Genomic DNA, 24,868 nt, shown 5'->3' on the forward strand with positions numbered 1-24,868 from the left:
TGCAAAAGAATTTTTATAGGTAATCAAATATAAATTTATCATATTACCGACATGATCTATAATTATACCGATCAAGTAATAAATGTTATTTCTTATGGTAACAGTTACCGATCAAATGATAAATGTTTATTCTCTTAAGATAATAGTTACCGATCAAGTGATAAATGTTATTTCCTATGGTAACAAGTATCAATTTATACTATAAATATTCTTTCTCATGGTAACAAAAAGTAGCGAATATATTTCCAAGAATAGATAGCGCCTTTTTGTCTAATACTTACGTACAAGATCGTAAATGCGTTGTGGTAGCTCTTTTGCTAACGCTTTTGTGTCCACTTTCGGTACTAAAATATTGAATCGGTTTCGATGTCTGCCCAAAGCCATATTACCAAGAAGTGCGCGTATTTTCTTTATAGGCAAGAAACCTTTGGAAAAATGTGTGCGTAGTGAAACCATTCATCTTCGCGTAATCGTATGTATCGGTAGTCCGTGCGAAATTAGTCTAATTAATTTTGACGTATTTTCTATAAAATTAACAAAACACCATGGATAAGAGAAAAATGTCGTAAGTAATACACCCGCTATGTATTAAAAGGGATACTTTGGGTACTAAAGTAAGAACGTGACATCATCGGTGTACAACTTTTTTCTTGAATGAAATTTCTTTACTTCTTGTACATACGTCAATGCATTAAATGTTTCTAATTCATTCGTTTATGAAAAAAAATCAATTAAAATTCACAACTTGTAGTGGCATAGGTTATGTATTTAATAAGAGCGATCTTTCAGAATTCTTAATAAATTTTTTTTTATGTTGTAACGCAAATTATCATGCATTTTCTATTAATATTTTTCTCCTAATGTTATATTTTAATCATAATATTTGAATTTAATTTGCTCAGAACGTTTATACGAATGATATTACCACATAAAAAAAAAATATTACAAGTATTAGTCGTAGGTTAGTGAAATTGCATTTTTTGATTATTTTATAAAATGACATATTTTCTTTCTCATAGTAAATTATATAATCTTTCGTAAAGTTTGACGTTGTTACCATTATACAGAATATTTCAAGTAGGTATGTCCACCTTAAAGAAAGCAAAAATTACAAACCCATTCTTGAGATTTTTCGAATTCTTTCTGACGTATTTTACCGATCATTATATTATTATTTTCAATTAATATTATTTCTTATGAAATGCATTTGTTTTTATCCATGAAATAACATTGTTATACTTTTTCTTTGGGATCTAAAAGCTATACAGACACAATCGATTTTTTTTTTTTTCTTTTTTTTTTTTCCTTTTTCCTTTTCTTTTTTCTTTTTCAATATTACTTTTACATGCTAATAATGTTTACTTCGAAATAAAATTTACGGTAAAATAAATCTTTTTTTCCAAAGTTTTACCCATATAATATGTCTTTGATACATATTTGACATATTTTTATGAGAAACATATTTTATCAAGTAAAAAAGTTTATATTTAGCACATTATTTCATATTTTTTAAACTACTGCCAACAATAAGAGTTTCACATTATCTTTTCATATGACATTATAAAGATAAAATATAGATTATTTAGTTTACTTATAGTAGGTGTGACTAATCTTTTGTTATCTTCTGAATTAGTAAAAAATTTTTCGTCTACATGTGTATTCTTTTATATACAAGATTATTTTCGAGATAAGTCAGATTCTAAGTAAAAGTAAATCCAAATAGACATTAGATATTTTGTAGTTGCATGCATTACTTGCATTACAATAGATATAGATATATTTTGATTGATTTACGTAAAAATATATTCAATTTAAAATATTTTCATATTATTAATTTAATAATTAATGTCATAGCACTTCGGGGGATTCCCTCTATCAAATTTTGGATATCCCTAAGACAGCAACGCCTGAAGAAATAAAGAAAACTTACAGAAAACTAGCGCTTAAATATCATCCTGATAAAAATCCAAATAATCCTGAAGCGGCAGAGAAGGTAAAACTTTTTCAATATATCAATGATATTAAGATTTAATGTGTGCGCTTCAATTATTATAAATATATAAATACTTTCTTCCTCCCTGTATAACTTTTATATTAGCTACAAGGAACAAGACTGTGTTATTAAATTTTTGGTATGTCTTTAGCATCATCTTAAATTTCATTAACTTGTAATGTTTTTGTTTTATAGTTTAAGGAAATAAATAGAGCGCACGCCATATTAACGGATTTAACAAAACGTAATATATACGATAACTATGGATCTCTTGGCTTATACGTTGCCGAGCAATTTGGAGAAGAAAATGTTAATGCTTACTTTGTTGTAACTTCAGGATGGTGCAAAGTATGATTTGCTTTTTAACTGATTTATGTTATATATGTTAAATCTTCTCTATAAATTAATTAACTTGTAAAATAATCCTTATTTTCAGGCACTACTTGTATTTTGTGCAATAATCACCGGTTGTTACTGTTGTGCCTGTTGTTGTTGTTGCTGCAACTGCTGTTGCGGGAAATGCAAACAGGCACCTCCTGAAGACAGTGGTACATACCATAATTTACAGGTAATATTATTTATCAATATCTTTTATACTAGTTTATCATATAAACTGTAACACAAAATTCAAACTTCAGGTCAATGCTTAGGTCAACAATACGTCTTCCATTATAGAGATATTAAATTATAAAAATGATTATATGATATTAAATGCATAAATTAGATTTCAATATTTTACAGCTTCCTATAGAATTCAATGTGAGTTTTAAAATGTTCTATGAGAAAATTGCCAATATATATACAAGCTTTTTAATGTTTTGCACTAAACAGAAAATAACACTTTCATAATATATACATTGTGTAATGTAATTCGAATATAAAATCATGACAAATTTTCTGTTTCATCTAAGATATAATGAAATATGTGTTGCACCTAAGTCCAATCATCTAACTTAAAAGTATTTTAAAGTTATAATTCGGAGCAACAATTTTCAGGAATATTGTGTCAATAATTGTGAAAGTTTAGTACTTATAACACTTTCAGGGCGTGTCATTTTATATGGCATTACAAAGATATAAAGTTTATAATTTAAGATCTCAAATTTAGTTAAAACTATATTCTTATATGGAATTTTTAATATGATGAAAGAAAAGTCATTGTTTAACAGTCTGTACAAAAGAAAAAATATTGTTTATAGGGTAAGAAAAGGACATTGTGAGTCAGTTTTCTAATTAAGCAATTCTTGTTCTCTTGTGTGCATTTTCAGCAAGAGCAACTCTTTCCAATCATATTTAGTACAATTTAAGATAATATTGATTCATCTGGTATTTGTCCTGCTTTGTTAATTCGATACCTTTCAGCACCCATTGATCACACATTCATCTTTTTATATTTCATCTTCATGGAGGTAGATACACTTTATTTAACGAGTAAAACATCATATTTGATTGTGCTTGTTATTCGCAAACCGGCACTATTTGTACATTGCACGCGAACATTTTCCATTGCCGAGCATGCGAGATTCTGCTTAGTTTTGCAGAAAGGCATACATAGACTAGCGGTTTTGTTTATGTTGTTGTTGTATTATAGCGGGACCAGAATCCGGAGGTCGATGTTGTGACAAGTCAACCCTTAGGGTTCTCAAAGGTAAGTTCTTCTCTGGAAACATTCAAAAACATATCCTTTGTCCACTCAATTTGATCACATTGACAAGTTTCAAGAACTCTTTTTTTCTCTTAATATTATTATTTAAACATATTCATTAATATTCTGCACTTTTAAATTTAAGCTTGAAAACGTGATTATATTTGTGTGAGACATTGCTTTCTTTTAATATTATGTTGCTTCTTATTCTTTTTCATTAAATTATATAAAGGAAACATAAGCTACCATATGTTGAATGTTACTCTGCATGCATGATTAAAACATTCAATATAATTTCACGATTCTGAAATGTATATTGTAATACACCACATATCGCACATGTTCATTAATATGCTTATTTTTATAATTTTCAAACATATTTCTCTTTTTAATTAATACCTACGCAACGTTGTAATGATTAATATAGAATTTTAAGCTTGCAATTATTTTTACAAGAAATTTAATTTTATTCTCGTTAAATTCCGGACTAAACATCTTATCGACTGGCAAGTATAAGTCATTGATAGATCTAAAATGATTAAAATTTACCATTGTCATATACAATATTGCACGTTCAATTACAAACTGCATTTTTTCATATTTTAGCATGCTCAAATTATTAACATATTATTTTGTATGCCAGATACAAAATATAAATATGCCTTGATCCTGGGTAAAAATTTGAGAATAAAAATATAGAAATATTTTGAAATTATACGATGTTACAGTACTGTTAGGCAAAATGTGATATAGTGAAAAACTTCTTATTCTGTAAGACACGTACTGGAAGTGATCAATTTGTAGCAATGTAATTATTATCAAAAAAACAACCATACAATATTACTGACTCCAATAGAGATATTTGGATAGGTAACCATTTTAAAAAAAAATTTCAATGAATTGCAGGAATAAGTAACATCGTCCTTTATAATTCTAAGCAAATTCTAAATGCATTCTTGAATAGGTTAGGTTCCTAGTCCAAACAAACCAATGATGCTTTTTTTAAACACCATAGAGTGCCGATAGTAATTACTTCTCATAATATACTTTTCTCTTAATGAAAGATATCTTTTCAAAGAAAACTTTTAAATATTTCTTTTTGATAGGAGGAAGAAAGTGACGAAGAACCAGTGACCGTTCAACCTCAGGGTGGTGCATCGCAGGGTGCAACTTCTAATCCTCAACAAGTCTTTGCCATGCCACCACCTCCATCTGCAGCTCCAGTGAACGAGAGTACGAACTTGAACAGTGGCGGAGAACGTGTGATTTATACTACCGGTATTTCAACTTCTTAAGTTTAGATGTAAAAAGTAGCCTTTACTTAGCACCAAGTTAATGTTGGCACTTTTGATATTTCTCTTTTTCTTGTATCATTCGATAATAGAAAAGGAGGATAAATGAGTGGCAAAAAAGGAACAAGTCGTCCATCTAAATTTTTTAAAGTCATAATATGACGTAAATAGCACAAATTTAAAAAGCGTAAGCGTACTCTTTTAAATACTGCACAAAATAAATTCCAAATCGAAATAGAAGCTCGAATTTTGTCGGCGATGCCGAACACGTGCGCTTGTATTATTATTATTATTATTATTATTATTATTATTATTATTATTATTATTATTATTTTTCTATCTGACACAAGAAGTCCTATAAAAAGAAAAGAAAAAACAAAGCAGTACGTTTGTCATGAAATTACAAGTGAATAGATTTCGAGAAATCGTGAATAAATTCTTTATAGATCATAGTATCAAATATTCCAACTACTTGATATAGCTTTAAATTAATAATAACAATAATAATGAAAAATTATCGAGTGATATATGTAATCGTACGAAAAATATGGTTAATTAATTATCACTAAAGACGTCTTGTGTTAATTTAATGATATATATGTTAATTGATTACCTGGTTAATAGCTGCTTCCATTTTTTAATTGTTTGGTGATTGTGTTTACGTATTTGTTTGCCTGAATTTATTTATCTCTATATTCATATACACGATTTCGTTTGCGTTTATATTCTCTTACTTTAGACGTACATACATACTTGGCTATTTAAATATTTTTCTTTCCTCTTCGCGGCTTTTTTGATTTATGTATTCATAGACAAAAATAATCTCTTAATGCGTAATCATCATATATAAGTTCTCCTTAATTATATGTAAATATATATAATAAATTTTGATTATTATTATTTTTTTAATCCGTCAAAGAAGAAGGGCGAATTAAAACGAAGCAACCAAAAAAAAAATATTTAATTTTCTTATAATTTTTGCGATTCTTTATATTTTATTTGTACTTATTTTCTTTGTCTTGTTTTTCTACCTTTGGTCAGCGATAATTTAAGCGTTTGAATATTGTCTATATCTTTAACGTGCTTAAACGCACAATTGACTTTTATAAATAATATATAACAACAAAATATATATCAAAATACTTTCTGTATTTAGATAGTACTAGCATTATTACACGAACTATCGCTGCCAAAGAAATTATCGATAGAAAAATGTTCTTTTTTTTGCATGTAATTATATATATTCTTCCTAATAACGATAAAATAATTAATGTCATAAGAATTACCGTTGAAGTAATATCAAATGTATCTTGTTTTTAATCATTCTTTTAATAATTTACTTCTTGATCAGTTTTTATCGTTTTTAAGATAAAATATGAGTTATATTATTTTTTTTATGCCATTAAAAAAAAAAAAGAAAAGAAAAAAAAAGAAAGAGAGAGAGAAAAAAAACAATTTAATCAATCATTCCTAGTAGTACTTATAAAACAGTTTACTTTTGTATATAAGGAGAAATCTTATAAAGGCACAGCTTTAAACAGACTTAGTTGTAATTTGCATATATTGATTACAACCTTTATCTCATCCACATAAGCTATCCCTTTTTAAGTTGCTTATACCTCATATATATATATATATATACATATATATATGTATAATATTTGATTCATTCTCTTAATGAGGATAGACTAAATTTTATATCTAACTAAATTTTTCCTCCTAGCTGCTTCGACGAATCCTTTCATAGCATCAACAACTGGAGCAAGCATTGGTACAGGACCAACTAAATGGTAGTCGTCCATCGACTGAAAGAAAGAAAACTACTGATTAATAGCTACGTTGCGATAGATCATGATGATGATGATGATAAATAATCTATTTCCTAACGACTAAAGTCACAGACACTTGCGTAATTAATCAAATCGTCCGTGATGGAATTATTATGTGCTTCTTCTTCTTCTAATTACTATTACAATACACGACACATAAACTCTTTTCGCTTTTCTTTCTCTAGATTCTAAATGCTCGTGCTTTTTTCGAGAATTGAAGAAAAGAAAAGAGAGAAACATAAAAAAAAAAGAAAGAAAGAAAACAAAAAAATATAATAATAATAATAATAATAATAATAATAATAAGCACTTAAGTCGTTCTTCCCTTATATCGCACTTCCTTTATGTGTATTACTTAATTAATTCATTTATTAATTATTATTGTTAGCGAATATATTACATCTCGTTTCTCTAATCTTGAATCAAAGAGAGAATTCATATTAAACGCCGCTCTTTTATGTTATCATTTCAAAAGTAGTAAATATATTATAAATTAACAATATTGTCTAATATTTGCATTTTTGGTGGATATACAAACAAATAAAAAAAAGAAGAAAGAAAATAAAACAGATATTTTCACGATCGAAATAATATAATCGTTCTCAACATACTCTATTCGTTCTCTTTCGTCTAATGATAACAAAAAGCTCTACCTATCAACGTGTCGAAAAAAGTTACATGTTCTTTTACATTATTCAAGAGAATACTTAGAAGATAAATCAAATTGTTTAGGATTAAGGAGAGGAAGAAATAAATTTAAAAAAAAGAAAAAAAAAAAAGAAAAAAAAAAGAAAAAAGCAAACAAAAGCGAAAATAATAATTACAAAAAAAAAAAAAAGTAAATATAATTAAAAAATTTGCAAAGTTTACTATATACGATGTCGCAACGATATAATACAAAAATATAAAATATCAAAAATCTCGAAATCGTTGTAATCTACTATGTTTGATGTACTGTTGAACGGTGCATTCCATTTAATTTTAAGAGTTTAACCTTACAAATCCTTCGAGTTATTTATGTACGATATACATATATACGAAATAATAAAAATGAAAAAAAAAAAAAAAACGAGATATCCTAATAAAGCTCTTAAAGCTATAGGGAGGAGAGATGGTTCGAAAGAATGATTAGATTAAAACGATGAAAAACTCGTGCAAAAAATATAATAACAATAACAACAACAACAACAACAACGTCACAAAATATTTACGCACGTGTTTAGCTTATATACATAAATACGTACATACATACATACTTCAAAAATTTATAAACTCAACATGAAGTCAATTCATTTGATTTATATATTCATTCATTTCGATTAGCCGATACGTAAGCAAAAATAAAAAAAAAAAATGATAATCAATAAAACAATTCTTAGAGAATCATATTTCATTTGATGTATGTATGTGATTATAAAATAATGTGTAAACAAATGGAAAAAAAAAGAAAAAAAATAATAAAATAATAAAATAATAATAATAATTAAAAAAAAATATATATATAAAGACAAAATGCCTATGGTGCCATAATCGAAAATTAAACCAACAGTTAACGGACAAGATGATAATGATGATCATCGATCAGAAAGATTTAATACCTTACTTCTCCTATCAAACTCAAACTCATAAATTTCGAATTAAGGATGTTGATAACAAAAGGATGATTAGATAACAAAAAATCCTTCAACTTTCAATAATCCTCGATGTTATACACATATATCAAATAATAATATCGTATGATTTGGCGTATATTAAGAAGACGATTAGAGTACCAAGCGAATTGCTACTTATTACTACTACAATAATAATAATAAATTAATGATGACGATGATGATGATAATAATAATAATACGTTAAAATAATTCCAAAAATTGTCTACTTTCTAATAAGCTTAGCTTAGAGTATGCTTAGATCTGTCGGGTACAGGCTGAAGAATTATTTTCAAATGTATAATATAATTAGTAGAGACGTCATGCGGTTGACAAAATTAGATCTATAAAGTTGACAATTTTTTGATTTACCTATACGTATACTATACTCGAAACGAATTTTAATATAAATTCGAAAAAATGCGGATGTTAAAAAAAAGAAAAAACTCGTTGAACAAGATGCAGCATGTAAAATAAGTACATAAAAACATTTATATATATATATATACATATATATATATATACCACTTTCCTAATAATGATTATGATGATAATAATAATAATAATATTATTATTATTATTATATTTTATTAAATATAATAATATAATATAATATAATATAATAATAATAATAATATTATTCTTATTATTATTTTTGTTTATCATAATATTATTATTATTATTATTAGGAAAGTATTTATGAATTAAATGTTTTAAAAAACACTCATTTTTTTCTAGACTACTCGATATAACGTAAACCTTTTTTTTTATCAGATCTTTGTTAATTTTAACACATGTACAATCTTAATTGTTGATTTTATCTATAAACAGATACTTTTTCTCTCATTTTTTTTTTGTTTGAATCCATCAATGAAATTTGTTAACGATTTATTTATTAACTAAGCTTTTATTGTAAGGTTGTATCTAATAAATCATTATTGAAACTGATTGTAATAATGTCAAGACTCAGTATATTGATTAATGTAGCGAATGATAAAAGTGCACATAGTGCAAGAAAATTCAAGATATACTAGGTTAATTATTTTATTTAAAAGAATTAAATCGTCTTAGATAATTTATTAAGGAACACAGATTTCGCAATTTTTATTGAGACCATTTTTTATGATCTCTGATTGCATTTACATTATGATGAATATTGATTTATTAAGTGCTTTTAAACTTTTTATCAAATGTTCCATGTTCCAATCTTCTATATTATATCCAATATACATACATATACAAATAAATAGTATGCATTTGTAGATAGTTTCATATTTAATATACTGTGCTTTGTTTCTCGTATATAAAATATGTATTATTGTATAATATGGGTATATATTGTTATTATTATTATTATTATCACTAGATAATATATATATACATACATACATACATACATACATATATATATATATATATATATATATATATAATATTGTATTTGTGCAAGATTAAAAGGTCATTGTAAAATCATGTAACAAAGTATAAAGATTGTAAATAAAATAGGCAATACTAACCTTTAGAAATATTGTTCCTATTGGATATGAAATAGTAGAAAAAAAGAAAAAAAAAGAACAATGAACTATAATTACAATTAAAAACTTAACTCACTTGAATAGAAAGAAATCTATTATAGTCTTTCATTAGATATTTCAGTCTTATAAGTCTTATTCTCTTGTTACTACAGTCTAATAATTTTGATAACTCTATCCTTATTTTTTGCAAAAGTAAAACAATCTAAAACAATTATAATATATTAAAATCTTTTGCATTTTACCAAATGTATCCAATGTTAAATAATGAACTTCTTAGTAATTAATAAATAAATGAACTTATACTCTAAGATATTCTATCTGAAATATGATAAATAAAACCTATGGACCAATAACTCTAAAAATTGATATTTTACAACTGCTAACGTTTCTAGTATTCTGTAGGATAAAGAATTTTCCTATACAAAATGGTAATCAATACAAAATGCAGGTTTCCTGCATAAGGATTCTGCAAATACGCTTTCATTCATAATTGAAATCAATAAAAATGTCGGTCAACAAATACTTTATCATTAACTTATCATAATAATTTACATTATGAAATAAGCTTTAAGAATAGTTAATTGATTGGAATTGACAATATATATATATATATATATAGCAAACCTCTGTATATCTTCTTAAAAGTATCATAAATTTATTTTTCAAATTTATGGGATAGATTCAAAGTTTACATAGACTTTCAATTCTACATCAGAAGAACTATCCTTTAATAGTGATTTAGTTCATTACTTTTTTCATCTGACGAATTGTTAATTAATAATTAATAATTACAGAGATCATTTCATTTACATGCATATATCACTTGAATTAGAATAAGTAAAATTTTATACTTACGCATTGTTTTTATTATTATAAATTATCTTATTAATTGAATTCTCTTCTACAAATATCTCGGCTATATTAAAACGATTCGTGTCGAACAAAAATCTATAAAATTATGAATCTTCACAAGACACACAATGTTTACTTCTTCGTCACATCTGCACCTAGACGATAGTTCGTCAAATAGACCGTAGCCAGACATAAGTACCTAAGTAGATATCATAGAAGCAATAGTACCGTTGTTTAAAGATTGACATTAGTCATACTGAACTGATTCATAGGAAGGAGTCGTACAAAGGAAAGAATATCTAGACGGAAAACCCCATAACTTTCTCCATGTACACATAGAAAATCCTGAACACGCCATCTATGAATAAATAGAAATCGCTTCCTAATTTAAAGATAATATCTAGGAGAGAAAAAAAAAAGAAGAAGTATCTTTACACCAATAACGTTAAAAAAGTTACAAATTACAAATAAAAAAAATCCTTAATTACTTTAAAAAAAAAACCAAAATGAATACTAACACAATTTATTGAATATAAGATCAATATTTTCTCACATATTTAGTACCTCATATTTTGAAGAATGTAACTCGATCTCATATTCACCATGTTACATATTAAGTTAAAGAGGAGATGATTCATTCGTAAAACGTTTGGCCGATACCATAGAGAAGATTTTGAAGGAGCTGTTAGAAAGAAAGAGAGAAAAAAAAGAGAAAGAGAGAGGAGAAGAGTTGGTGGTTGAAGAAAGAAGATGAGACGATTGGTCTTGTCGGAGACGGCGAGGGGCCGCCAAGAGGATCGGGGAGGGTTTTAACGGAGGGGATCGGATCCGCTCGGCGGGCCGGCCGGCGGCAACAGAGGTGGTCAAGGAAGGAAGGAGGGAAAGAGCAGAGAGTAGAGTAGTGAAGAGAAGGAAAAGGGGAAGGAGGACGAAGCTGTTGGCGAACGGGCCTGAGTAGGTTGGATCGAAGGGGCCACAGCTCTCGACACATTGCTTCGTGACGACGTATCGTCATCGTTTTTCGTTCTCAACAAATTTCTAAGATCGCGATTTTAAGTTACAATCCTTTTCGAGAGATACGTTTATGTCAATCTCTCTATCTTCCTCTCTTTCTCTTTTTCTTTCTCTCTCTCTCTCTTCCTCTCTCTCTCTCTCTCTCTCTCTCTCTCTCTCTCTCTTTTCCTCCCTCTTATATACGAATGTCGTCACACGTCGCGGTGAAACTCGGGCTGCCGGATCGACTTACGCATCTATATTTATACGGACGCAGGTGAAAACGCGTTAGATAGATAGATAGAGACAGATATAGATAGAAAAAGAGAAAGAGAGAGAGAGAGAGAGAGAGAGAGAGAGACAGACAAACAGAGAGAGAGGGAGAGAGAAAGAGAAAGAGAGAGAGAGACACGTAGGAATCGCGGATACGACAGGTTCGTCGTTACGACTCTTGACTCGCGATATACGATTCAAGCGTTCGCTCGCTCGACTCGCAGAGGAATATAACCGACGTGCGTGCCAGTGTGTATCGGTGGGTGTGGGGGCAGGAGGAGGAGGAGGAGGAGGAGGAGGAGGAGGAGGAGGAGGAGGAGGAGGAGAACGGGAGAAAGAGGAGGGAGTGAGGGAGGGAGAGCGAGAGAGAGAGATACCTGTGGAGAGACGACGGCTGGAAACCCATAGTTGTGTAGTAGCATGCTGCTGCTCCGTGGAAAAGGGAGTGGAATATAAATAATTGAGACTCTCGGAGATTTTCGAATAAAAAAAGAAGACACAAGAGAAGAAAAGAAAAGATACGAAGAATAATAATAAGAAGAGGAATACCACCACCGAGTTCCTTCTCACTCGTTCGAAAGTGCCTTTTCGCGCTTTTTACATTCGGCCCGTGGGAGATTCGCGTGGAGAGAGAGAGAGAGAGAGAGAGAGAGAGAGAGAGAGAGAGAGAGAGAGAGAGAGAGAGAGAGAGAGACAGAGAGAGAGAGAGAGAGAACGGGAGAGAGAGAGATAGAGAGAGAAAAGTTTACAGTGGTGGTACTGAGTGTGCCTACGAGTGCGAGAGAGTGAGCTTACGAGTTTGCGGTGTACGGGACTCGTTGAGATGTCGTGGCTGCTCGTACTACGGACTTACGATTGAAGAGAGTTAGGTGAGCGAACGATTTTTAACGCGTTTGCGAGTACGAGAGGAAGAGGATAATATAACGGGAGGATGGCGGACGGTAGGAAGAATCCTTTCTCTCTCTCTCTCTCTCTCTCTCTCTCTCCTTCTCTGTCTTTCTCTGTCTCTATCTATCTATCTATCTATCTCGTTTTTACGAATATCTTTTTCATTTTTATCTTCGTCCAAGATCCCACTTCGACCCACTTCCTTCATCTTATCATCATCGTCGTCTTTGTCGTCATCTTCGTCGTTGTCCGTTTAGTATCTCTTCTCACGGACCAGATTACTTTGGACGATGACGTGCTCGCTGTTGCTGTTGCTGCTTCTGCTGCTGCTGCTGCTGCTGCTGCTGCTGCTGCTGCTGCTGCTACTCCTGCTCCTGTTCCTGCTCCTGCTCCTGTTCTTGCTCCTACTCCTGCCGATCCTCCTCCCTCCGTGTTGATGACTTTACACAACAAGCGCGTATCTTCTTCTCTTTCATGTAGAAATGATAATCGATAGATTGTGTGCACGAAGTTTCCTAGATCTCATTATTATCCCTAAAAATGAAAGAAAAAGTTATAAAAAATTTCATTTTTTTTGGGTCAGACGTAGAAAGATATACATTGTAAGTTACGTATGAGAAACAAAGTATAAAGTAGAGAGATAAAAGAATTTGAATTGGAGGGGTCAGAGGAAAGGCATTTTGTAGGAGCGCGTGGGAGGTCCTCTTCTCGAAAGTGCCTCTTCTCCTCTAACCACATTTTCCTTTCCATTTGGGTCGAGCTGCTGCTTACCTGAGTACCTTGACTCGGCTAGACTTGTGAGATAGAAAACGATAGGGGAGGATAGGGTGCAGAGAGAGAAAGAGAGAAAAAGAGAGAGAAAGAAAGAGAGAAAGAGAGTGAGAGAAGGAAAGAGAAAAAAAGAGAGAGAAAGAGAGCGCTAGATCTTAAGTGACGTTATTATCTCGAGGACGCTTTTTCGCAGGTCGTTCGTTGAAACGACGGTAGGTAGACCAAAGATCAGCAACAACAGCAGCCTCTCTTTTGATGTTGTTGGCATAATGCTGCAACGTGTGGAATGCGAGCGTGACGCCTTTTCCGCGCGAATGCGTTCGCGGATAAATCCATTGTCCTTGAAAAACGAGTCGGCGGCACGTCGTGTGGCTGTGTTGAAGCCGTTCGAAGAAAGGACTTCGAGATATTACTTAATGTCCGTCGTAGGAGCGCTCGCCTCCTCGGCACTCGGAGATCGCGAGAGTCAGCAGACAGCTTGGCTCTGCTCCCACTCCTCTCCTTGTACCACTATATCTTTCTCTTTTTCTTCTCCCCTTCTCTCTCTTCCTGTCTCTCTCTCCCTCTCTCACCCTCGCCAACGCGAGCTCCAAGCATGCTGCTACATTAAATATCCCTTTCTCTCTCCTCCTACGTCATCGTTGAATCTTTCCTCTTCTCTCTTATTCTTCCATACGCGATGGACCATTGTTTTTCAGCTCTTTTTTTATTCTCGTTTTTTTTTTGTTTTTTTTTTGTTTTTTTTTTTCTTTTAGCCTTTTGCGAACGGTCAGTAACAACGACGGTCGCCGCCGTCTTAGCGAATTTTGCGTTCCATCGTTCTCCATTCGGGTTTATTCAAGTAGATAGAGAAAGAAGCGTCATTTTGCAGTTTTCATAGAAACATTCTGAAAAAGAAATTCCATCGATGAAAAATCACGGCAATCAAGTAAAGATATCGTGTTACGCGTTCGTAACTTGAAAATAAGATATTTCGCAATCTTATGGAAATCTTAACCTTGGCGCGCGCGTACGAGAGAAACAACATTTGAGTTTTTCAACACGTTACAGAGATATTTATTAAAGCGAATGATTCACGTGTATAAGTGGACGGCGCTTCTTGTTAGTCATTCCTAAGCAATTTACGCGAATTCTTACGCGAAACATCTGCGAATGAAAGAAGACGAATTCTGTTTAGCATATAATCCTTCATCTCATTGTTTCTATCGATACCAACACTTTTAAAGTTTCAATCATAAAAATGAGGAACGCGCGAAACCGTTTAACTTTTGAAATACGATGTGTTCGTCTTTTCTTTTCTTCTTCTTTTTTTTTCTTTCTTCTTTTTCTTTCTTTAAAAAACCTAAATATACCCTTGCAAGAAAGAAATGGATTTTATCGACTTTCGTAGAAAAGAAAGGAGAAAATAATTATCTAGACCACCCATATCGTTCTCTCTATCTCGTTTAGGACAAGCTTTTATATTACTACGTATGCGATGGACCACTCGGGGACGCCATTTTAAAAGTGGCGGGAAATCAACGAATTCAAACAAAACCAACGATAATCGTAGAACGTTGCAATGATCTTAATTTTCTATATCATTTCCATTCAATTTTCTTTTCTTCTCGTCCGTTAATCTTCTACGTATTTTTCTTCAATATATTTCGACGTAACTATTCTTATCCATTGCATGTTATATATAAAAACTTGCGTGAATGTTTCAGGAAAGATAACGTCGGTGGGTGACGTCGTCACGATGCGCATGTTGCTACTGATAAGATTGACGTTAGTGACAGCAGGCGTGCTGCTAACGAATTCAAACGCGAGTCCAAACACGAAGGTACACCTGCAGATCAATTCAAAGACAGGGAAACACATTGGCATCCAGGATCGTGAACAAGTGATTGCTGGTATGGAAGCCAGCCTCCTTTCCCTTTTAGGTTTCTCTAAAAGGCCTAAACCCCAGGGTCCGGTTTATGTGCCGGAATCTCTGCGAAAGCTTTACGTTCGGCAGAATTCCATTGGCGTGGCGGACATCGCAAAACCAGGAATTCACACACGATCGGCGAACACAGTTCGTTCCTTCTTTCATGTCGGTTAGTATCCTTCTTAAGTTCCTTATCGTTGAAGATATTTCAGACGAAAAAGACGTTGAAGACATTTCTATGGCTAAAAGATATACCGGTCGGACAAGTGCTTTTTCGACGGTGACTCATTTGCAGCTTTATGAGAGATCCTTTTTTATCGTGTAAAAGTTAAGCGTTGGTGTGCGTGCGTGCATGATGATGTAGTCCAAAAATAGAAAATAGAGCGACGTAAAAGTAAATCGTTATCGTAGATAATCATCATTATCCTTTGTTCCTTTTTTTCCAGAGAGTGAACTGGACGAAAAGTTTCGCCTGCCAAATCGATTTCGTCTCTCGTTTGACCTAAGGAGAATACCATTGGGTGAGAAGTTGCAAGCGGCTGAGTTGAGTCTTTCACGTATTGCGATAACCGAAGAAGATGATTCAAACGGACCAAGGCATGGAAGAGTACTTGTTTACGATATCGTTCGTCCAGGGATAAAGGGACGAAGTATGCCAATACTGAGATTGGTCGATAGCAAGGTGATAGATCTGAGGAAAAATGCCACGGTCAATTTGGATGTCCATCCGGCGGTAGAAAGGTGGATGAAGAATCACAAAAGCAATTATGGTCTTCTCGTTCATGTGATGACTGGCTCGAAGAAATTAGAAAAGCAACATGTTAGACTAAAACGTAGTATCGACGAACAGAACGAGACATGGGTGATCAATCGTCCAATGTTATTCACTTACATGGACGACGGTAGATACAAAATGACTTCTGGCAAGCAGATCTTGGATAGACGTGCCAGACGGGCAGCTTTAAGAAAGAACAGACGAAAGGATGGTCGAGAGAATTGTCGTCGACATCCGCTCTACGTTGACTTCGCCGACGTCGGTTGGAACGATTGGATTGTTGCTCCTCCCGGATACGACGCCTTCTATTGCCACGGAGATTGCCCGTTTCCTTTGGCGGATCATCTGAACTCGACTAATCACGCGATCGTCCAGAACTTGGTCTACTCGACGAAACCAAGCATGGTTCCGAAAGCATGTTGTGTGCCTACGGCCTTGAGCTCGATAAGTATGCTCTATCTTGACGAGGAAAACAAGGTTGTCTTGAAGAATTATCAGGACATGGCAGTCTTGGGTTGTGGGTGTCGTTAGATCTGTATGAACTTCAAAATCAATCCAAATTCTCTCTCTTTTTCGAGAGAACAATTGATCGATGTGCGATATAGACGCTTTTCTTTTAAAATCTTTAATATCGTATTTAAGGAGAAGGCTCATTTCTAACAGACATCTAAAAAAGAATATAAAGAATAAATTGTTAGAAAGAGTGAGAGACTGTTGAGTATAGAGCCTTCGTTCTCTATACGATATATTTTTATAATTCTATTCTTTCTAGACGATGAACGATTATGCAAAAGTGTGTGCATGTGGTATGCCTGAGTGTGTATAATCCTTTCGCGTTTATCGCGATTTCGATAAATAAAAAGAATAATTGGAAAAGTTTTTATTGAAAAAAAAAAAAAAAAAAAAAAACAAAAAAAACAAAAAAAAACAAAAAAAAAAAGAAAAAAGAAAAAAAAAGAAAAAAGAAATCAAATAACGAAAACAATTATTCCTTGAATATCTTTATGATCTATTGGGAATATAGATCCGTATCGTTCTACAGATCATAATCAAAACTATAGACTACAAAAAAATACACAAGTTAAAGAAGAAGAAAAGTGCATGTACCTATAAGGACTTTTTTTTTTTTTTAATTTTCTTACACAACATGCCGTCCTATATGTCTTGTTTAATTTCATTCCATCTCTTTTTATCATATTGTCAACGAAAGATAATGGAATATAACGAGCATGTATCACTGTGGAAAGGCAGGAAACGTTGAAAGAGTGACGGCAGAATGAGTTGAGAAACGTATTATATATTCGAAGGATAAATATCGATCTTCTTGATCTTTATGAAAGATCTTCTAGAAAAAGACAATATTATTTTTGTTCTCTCAAGAGTAATACACATACAAAAATAATCCATTATTTCGATAACACAAATTGATCCTTTCATAGCGAATATGTTAAAAAGTTATGAAAAGTATCAACATAGCAATCAATGATAAATAATAATAATAATAATAATAATAATAATAATAATAATAATAATAATAATAATAATAAATAAATAAATAAATAAATAAATAAATAAATAAATAAATAAATAAATAAATAAATAAATAAATAATTTTATATACACGCAAAGCAAACGAAATGACAAATGTGTGCCATGATCATGTGTACAACGTATAAAATTCAAAGTAAACTAATAATGAGAATAGAATATTCGTCCACATAGAACCGCGATACGTGCGCATATGCAATTATACTTAAGCGAACAATTAAAGTTTGCTTAAAACATGTAATGTATAATTATGTAGGCACATATAGAGAATTCCTGCCGCCTCAAATAAATTGTACCTGCCTACCTAAGGATTACTATTTATTATTTTTGCCAAAAGAAAAAAAAAAAAAAAGAAACACGTGTGTATATTTGTACAAAAAGAAGGGTGTTAATGATAAGTGTATTTGTAAAATGTATAAAGTATAAGTAAACGATAGTAGGCGACGAAAAAGTACATGTAAACATTGTAAATAATGCATTTGTAAAGTATCATAAACATGTATATTCTATGACATATCCTTATCTGTTATAATATTTTACCCAAATTGTACACAGAATACAGGTGTAAATACAGATTTTTCATCCAATATGGTAATTTATTAGAAAATAGACATTTGCAGAAAAAAAACCAATTTGCGAAATTAATAATTAATACTTTCATTTTTTATAAGCAAGCGAAGAAAAAAAAAACAAAAAAGAAAAAAGAATGACAGCATGTTCGAGAAGGAAGAGGGAACAACGTAACAATCTTTTACTCCAAAGATGTTTAAACAAATGCACTATTGTTTGTTTACTACTAAATTATATTAAAATATTACATATACATTATACATTGTTTAAACAAATGTTAAATAATTAAAAGCATTTATTAATCATACCTCTGCATAAAAGAAGGAACTTACGATGATCATTCATCGGAATACAAAAGAAGATAAGATTCGATAATTATCCAAATTGTCCATGTGTTTGTTTTGGTTTATATTATCGGTTTGCATCAATTTGGAATTTAAATTTAATACCTAATGAAATTTCAGATCAAAATTATTTTATATTCATGGAAAGTTAAATGCTATACAAGACACGTGCATTAGATAAAATGTTTAAATAAATGTATAATGTTTATAAATATTAATTATTTAAGATACGAATATAGATGGAAAAATTTACAATTCTTATTCATTGAAATCCAACAGCAAACTGACTCGAGAACTGTCCAAATCATCCATACGCACGTTTTTGTTTACAATATTAATCATCATCGACTCGGAGTTGCAAATTTGAATCTGATTAAATTTTACATAACAATTACTTTCTATAAAAGTTATTTCATGGATATGTAATGTTCAATTATTTTATATTTTTTATATACAATAAATAGAAATATAATTTGTTGAATAACGCAAAGACTCGACTATACTTCAAAATGAACAATTGATTCTACTTTTAAAAAATTCAATGACTCAATTTTACTTTAATGAAAACTTGCAAGAATTCTATTAATTAACTAACTGCAAAAACTTGACCATAATCGCAAAGATTCTAATTTTTCACGAATGCAAGTGCGGAATATAGTAGCAAGGAGATGAAACTATCCATCATCTCCATTCAGGATCAAACTATACTACTACGATTATAAATGTCAACGTGGTAAAAAAATAGAAGGGATATTCATAAGATCACAAGCCATTAACGAAGAATTCGACATGCCGACCATCTCCGAAAAATGACTTGCAGTCCATAGTTGAGTCACAGTTTGTGGAGGCCTCTTCAGCATATAGCCTCTTCTTGCTTCGTGTCCTAACCACTTTATTGGAGCATTCTCTACGTGCAACGCAAGAAAAATTTACGCATCCAAAAACGCCCTGTCGTTTAAAGCAACATATCCACAAGAATTTATTTATTTATTTATTTATTTATTTATTTATTTATTTAATTAAAAAAAAATAATAAATAAAGATTCATTGATATTTGATTTGTCCCATAAAGCTATCCTAGCCTTCAGGAATACTCAATGGACTCAGAGAATCCACCAACCGTGCACATCTACACAGGCACATTTAATCAAATGCTCCAACAATTATAATATTCATTCTTATCGATCAACCTATTACAAACTAAAATTAATTCCTCGCACTTTGAAGATAAAAAGTTATCGATAAAAAGTAAAGTGATTATAAAAGTTATGATATTTTCATTTTACGTCTACAGATTTTTTATGTATGAATAAAAATATTCTGAATATTATTCTAGAAAATGCGAAGTACAAGTGTTAATATACTTATAATTAATTATCAAAATAATTCAAAATTCTTTGCTAAGTTCAAAAGATATGTCTAATCTTCTCACTTAATGCAATTAGACACGTTCAATAAGGTGTCTAATGTTTTCATTTGATGCAAAGTTTTTCAAATTACTTGATACTATGATAATTATATCACCAATGTAAAGCAACAGCAAAAGATGAAAAAATACAGATATGCTGAAAGATTCTGAATTGGTGAATTGATGAAAATTTGTTGAAACTTCACAAATTCTCAGAGACATCTTCTCTCCTGAGTGGGAAATACATCCTGCATCTTATCCCTACCTAGTTACTTAAAATTAAGTGACACGTTCACTTAGAAAAGGTATATTACTTATCTACCTATCTATATATTTGAAAAAAACAAAACATATACACCAACATATACTCTCCACAATTCTCTCATATACTACCAGAGTGTAAAAAATCTACACTAGAGAGTACGCTCCAGAGCCCCCTAACACCCTAACTCAACCAGATTTTATAACTTACATGCTAATATAAGTACATATCTATTGCTGTAATTGGCTAACAAGATTAATGATCATTGCTTAAGGAAACATACTAGTACATACTAGAGTGTATATACATATTAGTAATATACGAGTATTACAAAGTTTTACAAAATGTGATGACTCTACTATGCAAAATGATATTAATAATAACTTATTAGATATATATAAGATATTTATTTATATAAAAGTTATCGTGAAACGATGTACAATGCATCATCTAAAACCCATACACAGAAGTAAAATACATTGTGCAATCACAATGACAGCTGCCAAGGAAGGAACTTAAAACTAAATCTAGACTAACTGTTTCTTACGTAGACAAGTAACAACTAAACACATGCAGATAAGAATGCAGAAAGCATAGGAGAGAAATGGGAATTAATATAATTAGTATTAAAAATCCTCAGCTAAAAATGATTAACTTATAAACTAGATCTAAGTGGACTATAACTCTACAAGTCTCTTTGCTTTTCAGCAATGATTTTTATACAAAGATAGATGATAACTACATATAAGAGATTTCAAAACTCATAGTAAAGCTATGTTTCAAGTAAAGTAAAACTCATTTTTAAATAAATTTATTGAAATATTTAATGTTATGTAAAAAACTAATGTTTTAATGAAACTAATGTTTAATGAAAGGAGTTGTTTATTAAGTAGCTGTTCTAATGAAAGAACTAAATCATGATTATCCACTTAATTGGCAGAATGTATTCTTCGCAGAGATTTCCTTTGATATATCGATATTGATGTATGACCAAATATGAAGTAATGCGTAAACTATATCATATGTTCTTTCTTTATTGATGATATTTCAACATTATTATCGTGAACAAAAATGAAAAGAAAAGGTACTAATTAATTGCACTGTAAATTGTACAACCCGATGAAACAAATATATCAAAATATATCAACCCGATGAAACAAGAAGATCTTTATCTGATATATAATAGTAAAAAATTCATATGAGAAAAAACTGCACATATAAGAAACTATTCATAAGTGAAACCAAAAGGTTTTACTTACAGACCCTTTTATTCTCTTAGGATAGAACACATCTACAATTACAACTAGTTACTCATGCCGATATGAACCTTTTATCCTTGGCATGATGGACACCGAAAGAACTTAAAATTTTTGTACTTACTAATTAAGAAGTTCTGCGATGTCTCCAAAACACTTGTCTCTCTCAATGTAGGTGTAATGATGTGATAGAGTTGGTTGATCTGTAATTATTAAAATAACACAAAAGCAGATTAATTATTTATTCCATATTAAAAGAATATTTTCAATTAATGAAAATAATTAACAAAAAGAGGACTTAAATAATAAATGGAAAGTAACGATTAAGAGAAAAAAAAATACTTACATATAATTTTATCCAAACGAAGCTTTACATTTGTTGATAAAGATGTAGATGCAAAATTTTTTAATTCACACAACGCGGCGAACGAATTGTTTTAACAAGAATATTACATGAAATTCTTGCGTTGATTTATTAACACGACCGAAGAATTTTCTTCGTTGAACAACACTGAATTTAATTAGCAAATTTATTTCATTTTTAAGACAACCTATTTGGTTAGAGAAACTCGAAATTTTTTCGCATAAACACTGACTCTAAGATCGCATTGCGCACGATGAACAACTAAATTTTTATTTTATAAAAAAAGAAAACAGAAAAAAAAAAAGAAAAAAAAAGATATTTGTCTTTAACTTCAAAAGAAAAAGAAAAACATGAGAACATCTTGTCCCGCTTAAACATCTTTTTTATTCCAAGCTGTCAATTTGGTAGAAGGGGTAAACTAAAAAGCAAATTAAATTTCGTTAAGTATTTTAAAATGCGTAATAAAAGCGATAATTTCGTCTTGCCTGTTACGCAAACAGATCGTGACTTGTTTCGAATGTAGTGTCGTATTAATCTGTAATTCTCCCTTCCACTCGGTCAGCCAAGCGATTTTTGTTTACATACTTGTTAAAGGACGAATTTTCTGTCAAGGCCAATGCCTCGTGATTGTTTCTCGTTTCATTCATACGCCGAGTGTTATTTCTCTCTCTCTCTCTCTCTCTCTCTCTCTCTCTCTTTCTCTCCTTCTCTCTCTCGCTCTTTCTAACTCTCTCTCTCTCTCTCTCTCTCTCATTCTTTTTTTATCCCTCTCCTATCAAATGACGCGTAAAAGAAATAAACTTACTTCTATATAAGATGAAGATGGTCAGCTACGTGTATTAAAAGTATCCTGTCGGCTATATGTCGTCTATTCGAACGGGTAAAAAATCTGAAAAATATACAATCGTCTAGTAGAGTATAATATTTTACCTTATATGTCATATATACGTGTATATATGTATATATATATATATATATATATATATATATATATATTTAATATAATATAAAAATGAAAGTATGAATATATAATATATTATTAATTTGTTTGTTAATTAGTATATACATAATTATATTATTCGTATATATGTAGATGTATGAAAAATAAATATAATATAAAATTCGATAGTTCAAAGCCAATTAACAAACATTTGTTTAATTACTACATCGTTAACAAGCAAGACAATCATGTCTATTACGAAAATATTATTGGAAAATTCAAAAAAGTTATTACCTTGTAACTGTTACAGGGGACAGTCGATTAGTCGATTTCTTTTTTCGCGGATATTTCTTAAATGCGACGAGGTTTCGATTTGCGAATAATATATTTAAGAAAGTGTATTTTAAGGAATTAATTTTAATATTGAAGAACGGTGTTCGTTAGAAAAAAAAAATATGCTACTTGTAATTAAGAGGAAGACTTAAACGACATGCAACCTGTTGAGACCGGTAAAATTCAAAATGGCATCTTCACCACCGGCATAAGATTTACTTGGAACCCTTACCTTCTTGCTTTAGGCGCCAAAAATTAATTCACTTCTTTCAGTTATTATTATATAAAATTAAATATAAAAATAAATATTCATTGAACAAACTATATTTTCATATACACGCTAGAATAGTTTATGTTTTATGTTCATGAAAGTTACTTCATTGTCTGTTTGATTGTATGCGTAAATAGTTGATGTTCAGATTTTTTAAATATTTTCAAACACAAAGAAATGGATTTCACGATACTCGTATGGTGAAGCTATGGTAATTTACTCAATTATTTTAATAAGCTTTGACCAAATGATTCAGTACTCGAAAGCATCTGGATTCGTAATTCGAAAATTGTAGGTTCGAGGCTTAAATAATTTTCCGGTAGTTTTTTTTTTTTGATATTTTTAAGTTTTAATTTTTCTTTATGAATTCATTTTTGAGCCATCGCAGTAATAATTTTATTATTAATGCATCCCAGCATACAGTTAATGCGGACAGCCAAAAATGGTTTGAAATAAAATCTGCATACATTGTGAATACGAATACTATTTATGTAATAATATTATTATATACTTATTTGCATTAAATAATATACAATTATTTTATCATTTTATGTTACAGATTGTTACAAATAATTACAATGTGAAGTCACATATTGAAATGTAGTACATCATTATATTTTTTTTATAATTATAATTACTGTTTTAAATAGTTGTTTAAAGTTATTTTCTTTGATTGTTTTAAATAGTAATTTAATGCAATAAGAATATCATATCATTGAACAAATTATACTTCTATTTATTGTATATAAAAAATATAAAATAATTAAAAATTACATATCCATCAATTAACATGTTTTAAATATAAAGTGGTTGTAATATGAAGTTATACATTTCAAGGATAGATAGCACTGTATCAATTTTCTTCTTTGGACACTGCATTAGAAAAATTGCGATAACTATCTTACCGACGTTTATTTTACAATTTATCTTTGGATTTTTTAAGATTGTTGATAAAAATGCTTTCAAGAATGTATCTCATGATAATGTTGCAGAAATGCATTACCATCCTGAACTGTAACTGAATGGGTAGCGCACTCTATAAGTTTCTAACACTTATGTGAATACAAAAACACGCGCGCTCGCCCATGCGCATTCATACATATATAAAATTAGAAAATAATTGTGATTATATAAACGATGATAATAATCCTTTATTGTAATCGTGATA

The 24,868-nt window shown here is 30.5% G+C and overlaps 2 protein-coding genes and 1 long non-coding RNA gene across 10 annotated transcripts; 2 read left to right on the top strand and 1 right to left on the bottom strand.

Annotated features, from left to right (window-relative positions):
* Window positions 1-339: 339 nt before the first annotated feature.
* On the top strand, window positions 340-7,828 carry LOC124428871 (dnaJ homolog subfamily C member 5-like). 2 transcript variants are annotated; one of them, XM_046973474.1, is made up of 7 exons: window positions 340-565; window positions 1,855-1,993; window positions 2,189-2,341; window positions 2,430-2,561; window positions 3,585-3,641; window positions 4,745-4,916; window positions 6,654-7,828. In XM_046973474.1, the coding sequence occupies exons 1-7, from the start codon at window positions 546-548 to the stop codon at window positions 6,722-6,724; spliced, it is 744 nt and encodes a 247-aa protein (XP_046829430.1). In that variant the 5' UTR covers window positions 340-545; the 3' UTR covers window positions 6,725-7,828. The 2 variants fall into 2 exon arrangements, with proteins under 2 accessions (XP_046829430.1, XP_046829431.1); XM_046973475.1 differs by lacking the exon at window positions 3,585-3,641 and having other exon boundaries at window positions 341-565.
* On the bottom strand, window positions 5,582-22,870 carry LOC124428873. Of its 6 annotated transcripts, XR_006943311.1 has the most exons (6): window positions 22,139-22,870; window positions 21,917-21,995; window positions 10,799-14,607; window positions 10,568-10,702; window positions 10,020-10,145; window positions 5,582-6,735 (listed from the first exon to the last, which is right to left on the bottom strand). It is a non-coding gene; the product is annotated as an uncharacterized LOC124428873 (long non-coding RNA). The 6 variants fall into 6 exon arrangements; XR_006943309.1 differs by lacking the exon at window positions 10,568-10,702; XR_006943310.1 differs by lacking the exons at window positions 10,020-10,145; window positions 10,568-10,702 and having other exon boundaries at window positions 10,799-11,195; window positions 11,314-14,607; window positions 22,139-22,869.
* On the top strand, window positions 12,793-18,539 carry LOC124428870 (protein decapentaplegic-like). Of its 2 annotated transcripts, none has more exons than XM_046973473.1 (3): window positions 12,793-12,930; window positions 15,427-15,798; window positions 16,076-18,539. In XM_046973473.1, exons 2-3 carry the CDS (start codon window positions 15,459-15,461, stop codon window positions 16,933-16,935), a joined length of 1,200 nt encoding a protein of 399 aa, XP_046829429.1. In that variant the 5' UTR covers window positions 12,793-12,930; window positions 15,427-15,458; the 3' UTR covers window positions 16,936-18,539. The 2 variants fall into 2 exon arrangements, with proteins under 2 accessions (XP_046829429.1, XP_046829428.1); XM_046973472.1 differs by having other exon boundaries at window positions 12,865-13,002.
* Window positions 22,871-24,868: the final 1,998 nt, after the last annotated feature.

Source organism: Vespa crabro, chromosome 13 (genome assembly GCF_910589235.1).
Source record: "Vespa crabro chromosome 13, iyVesCrab1.2, whole genome shotgun sequence".
NCBI classification, from domain to species: Eukaryota; Metazoa; Arthropoda; class Insecta; order Hymenoptera; family Vespidae; genus Vespa; species Vespa crabro.

What these genes read in the sequence shown, in the direction of transcription:
- LOC124428871 (XM_046973474.1), top strand. Translation starts at nt 546, where the DNA reads ATGGATAAGAGAAAAATGTC. An exon ending in TAACTTCAGGATGGTGCAAA is followed by an intron (nt 2,342 to 2,429) that starts GTATGATTTGCT and finishes CCTTATTTTCAG; the next exon opens with GCACTACTTGTATTTTGTGC. An exon ending in ACGTGTGATTTATACTACCG is followed by an intron (nt 4,917 to 6,653) that starts GTATTTCAACTT and finishes TTTTCCTCCTAG; the next exon opens with CTGCTTCGACGAATCCTTTC.
- LOC124428870 (XM_046973472.1), top strand. An exon ending in TCGTTCCTTCTTTCATGTCG is followed by an intron (nt 15,799 to 16,075) that starts GTTAGTATCCTT and finishes CTTTTTTTCCAG; the next exon opens with AGAGTGAACTGGACGAAAAG.